At 51.2% G+C, this 4,163-nt stretch overlaps 1 protein-coding gene across 1 annotated transcript; it reads right to left on the bottom strand.

Annotated features, from left to right (window-relative positions):
• Positions 1-2,067: 2,067 nt before the first annotated feature.
• Positions 2,068-3,963, bottom strand: LOC135566265 (cilia- and flagella-associated protein 44-like; the record flags this gene model as incomplete). Its single annotated transcript, XM_065014046.1, has 7 exons — positions 2,068-2,245; positions 2,350-2,515; positions 2,597-2,799; positions 2,894-3,024; positions 3,193-3,355; positions 3,499-3,554; positions 3,684-3,963. Coding segments are annotated over 7 exons (1,177 nt in total), but the record flags the coding sequence as incomplete, so codon positions are not given.
• Positions 3,964-4,163: the final 200 nt, after the last annotated feature.

The raw sequence follows: 4,163 nt of genomic DNA on the forward strand, positions 1-4,163 counted from the left end.
TTCTCTCCGGGTGGGGGGCGCGCACCAAGACTAAGGCCGATCGCCACCGGTCGAAGCTCTCCGGTATACGTCGTTGGCCAAAAAGTGTGGCTTTCTACTAAGAACATTCCACTCCGATCCGTTTCAACAAGCTTGCCCCCAAATTTATCGGCCCGTTCAAAGTCACCAGGATCATTAGTCCGGTGGCGGTCCGGCTCCAGCTTCCTCCGGCGTATAGGAGAATTCATCCTACCTTTCATGTGTCTAAATAAAACCTGTGTTTCAGGCACGACACCCCACCGGTCCCGGTTCCCCGCCGCTACGACTCTGTTGATGGGGAACCCACCTTTCTGTCAATCGTATTTTTGGACTCTAGAAGGAGGGGACGCGGATTCCAGTACCTGGTGGACTGGGAGTGGTTACGGCCCGGAGGAGAGAAGTTGGGTACCTGCTAGGGACATTCTTGATCACTCCCTTTATCGATGATTTCAATCGACAGGTAATTCCGCCCTGGGAACGCCAAGAGGCGTTCCTAGGGGGTATTGTCACGGTTCTGAATCCACTGCCTCCTTTTTTCTCTCTTCTCTCTCTCTCCCGTGTTTGTGTGGGCGTGGTTCCCAATCTCAGCCTGATTGTCTGCGCCCAGCTGGAATCACTTATCTTCCCTTTATATGTTCTAACCAGTGTTTCTTGTTGTCAGATCGTTGTTACTTCCTGAGGCTGTGGCAGTCCGTGCTCATCTCGCCGCCCTTGTGTGGATTATCTGCTGTGCTCCTTCCTACCCATCCGGACACTCTCCCTGGGTTTCTCAGCACGCTCACACATAGGAGGATGCGCCTAGTCCCTGGGTCGGATTCCGCCTGGAGTACAGTCTGTCTGTCCTGTTGCTGCTGTAACCTGTATTCATTAAACCATCGCTGTTTGCATCTTGCATCCGCCTGTATTGTTACAGCCCCATTCCTCCATGCAGATCTCTCTAGAGCAGTGGTGTTTTGGGGCTGTTGCTGGGCAACACGGACTTTCAACTCCCTCCAAAGATTTTCTATGGGGTTGAGATCTGGAGACTGGCTGGGCCACTCCAGGACCTTGAAATGCTTTACGAAGCCACTCCTTCAAGGTTCGGGCGGTGTGTTTGGGATCATTGTCATGCTGGAAAGACCCAGCCATGTTTCATCTTCAATGCCCTTGCTGATGGAAGGAGGTTTTCACCAAAATCTCACGATACATGGCCCCATTCATTCTTTCCTTTACACGGATCAGTCGTCCTGGTCCCTTTGCAGAAAAACAGCCCCAAAGCATGATGTTTCCACCCCATGCTTCACAGTAGGTATGGTGTTCGTTGGATGCAACTCAGCATTCTTTGTCCTCCAAACACAACGAGTTGAGTTTTTACCAAAAAGTTCTATTTTTTTCATCTGACCATATGACATTCTCCCAATCTTCTTCTGGATCATCCAAATGCTCTCTAGCAAATTTCAGACGGGCCTGGACATGTACTGGCTTAAGCAGGGGGACACGTCTGGCACTGCAGGATTTGAGTCCCTGGCGGCGTAGTGTGTTACTGATGGTAGGCTTTGTTACTTTGGTCCCAGCTCTCTGCAGGTCATTCACTAGGTCCCCCCGGTGGTTCTGGGGATTTTTGCTCACTGTTCTTGTGATCATTTTGACCCCACGGGGTGAGATCTTGTGTGGAGCCCCAGATCGAGGGAGATGATCAGTGGTCTTGTATGTCTTCCATTTCCTAATAATTGCTCCCACAGTTGATTTCTTCAAACCAAGCTGCTTACCTATTGCAGATTCAGTCTTCCCAGCCTGGTGCAGGTCTACAATTTTGTTTCTGGTGTCCTTTGACAGCTCTTTGGTCTTGGCCATAGTGGAGTTTGGAGTGTGTTTGAGGTTGTTGACAGGTGTCTTTTATACTGATAACAAGTTCAAACAGGTGCCATTAATACAGGTAACGAGTGGAGGACATAGTTTGGGTGGGGGTCAGGTACAGAGGTCGCCAGGTCTATTAGTGTATTACATATAGTAGTACATTTGGTTTTGAATGGTAAAGATTGAGAGAAAGTGTGAGACGTAACCTAGTACCTTCTCCTCTAAGTGGACCAGCTGAGCTCTCTTCTTCTCTGCGTTCATCCTCAGGTGTTCTGGGACCGTAAAGTCTTTGGCAGTCTTCAGCTTGAAGTCACCCATGTTCTCCGTAGCCAATCGGATGGCTCGCACATCTTCCGGATCCTCACAGTTCTCATTAGGCTTTGTGGCATACCTAAGCAGTCACATGGAGATACAGTCATGTAGGGAAGAGTGAGGACAGAAATTCTGAAACGGAGACGAGAAACTTCAACAGAGGCCATATGATAACAGACTCACAGTTCAGCCCACTCTTTCCTCCTCTTCTCTATCTTAACCCGGGCCCGCTCTGCCTTCTCCGTAGCCTTGCGGAGTTTCTCTGCCTGGCGGCCAGCCAGCTTGCTGCCCCCTGGACGCACCACATGGGGCGCCATAACAGCCTCCTCACCCAGGTCCTCCTGGTCCGCTGGCCAGGGACACACACATTATGATATGGTAGGTAAAACACACACACACACACATTCTCTCTCTCTCCCCGCTCTCCTACCTGTGATGTTGGAACTGTCTTTGCCGGCATCGGCTTTGTTCCTCCAACGTTCCTGCCCCACTGTCCCCGGGCCCCCCACCCTTCCCCTCTGTTTCAGCTCGTGGAACCTCTGGGACAGTGCCAGCAGACGATAGGTGGAGATCCTGTGGTCACTCTGGAATGCTACCACAGTAACTGTGTCCGACTCAAGAGAATCCCAGAACCTGGAAGAGCCAGAGGGCAAATCTGATATGTCAACCCATTCCCTAAGTGCACTACCAGGTGAAAGTGCAGATTGAGTGGTTGCTGGTTAAGTACCTCTCCTGTAGTTTCTGGAGTCCGATGCGGTGGCGTTCCTCCTCCCAGGCCAGCTCCTTCCTGGCCTCTCTCACCCTCTGGGCCGTCATCCTCTCAGTCTCCTCACGGAACCGCCAGTCCAGCTCCAACTCCTACACATACACACTAGATTCTCTTGGGCTGTGGCCAGAAACATGCTACAATTTATTAGGTTTATCACAGAAATATTCAAATGCTTTTTGGTTGGTTATGATACTAAACACTTCGGGACGAAGGGGTAGATTTAGGGTGCAGGGGTGTATGGGTTTGTGAGTGTGTACCGTGCGGTGCAAGCGGACGTGTTCGGGCAGACCCTGGTTCTTCTCCAGTAGCTGTTTGAACTGGTTCTGCAGCTCGGCCAGCATCTTACGTCTCTCCACCTTCCTCATCTCAGCCTCCCGACGCATACGGTCCATTTCCAACTTCTGCTTAGCAGTCTCAATGCTACAGAGAGGGAAGTGGGGGAGGGAGAGAAATAGAGGGGAAGAAAGAGAGGGATGTGTGACAGAGGGGTAGCGAGCGAGGGGCTGGTTTGCCTTTAGCCAGGTGTGCATTTGTATGAGTTTGTCTCTAGGTTTCTTCCTCACCTGTATGCCGACGGGTCTTCGATATCCTGGGCCACACCCTCCATTTCAACGCCAACCTGTTTCACCAACAACACACACAGGCAACCACAGAACTGGCACTCACTTATGTGTTATTCATGAGGTTATTGTCCCACTCATTTACTCCATCCCTCTATTCTACCCTCCCTTCCCTGCCCCCCACTGACCCGTGGTGAGGGGACTTTGGCCTTGCTGCGCTGCAGGGCTTTAAGCAGGTCCTCCTGGGGCAGTAGGCTGAAGGAGAAGATGTTGCCGTCCTCCCCTGTCGTCAGGACAAATTGGTCGTCAAAGCTACAGCGCAGCTGGCGCAGCTGTCCATACTGGTTGTCATGGACGCTGAGGGCCCAGAAGGCCTGCATGGATGTGAGGTGGAAGTCAGGTGGCTGCAGGGGGTAGGCCCGGACACTGCCTGACTGCATGCCACACAGCAACAGCTGCCTGCTGGAGCTGGGACAGAGAGAGACCACAACAACGTGTCAACATATACAGTCGTATGAAAAAGTTTGGACACCCCTCTGAGGCTGCATAATAATTTACTCTGTCATCACAGAAAATTATCACAGTGGCATGCCATTCATTTTCTAATAAAAGCTGAGTACTGGGGTATTGTCCAGACAAAGATTTTTAGCGTAGCAATATTAAGTTGT

The sequence above is a fragment of the Oncorhynchus nerka genome, unplaced genomic scaffold, assembly GCF_034236695.1.
Source record: "Oncorhynchus nerka isolate Pitt River unplaced genomic scaffold, Oner_Uvic_2.0 unplaced_scaffold_6305, whole genome shotgun sequence".
In the NCBI taxonomy this organism is placed as follows: Eukaryota; Metazoa; Chordata; class Actinopteri; order Salmoniformes; family Salmonidae; genus Oncorhynchus; species Oncorhynchus nerka.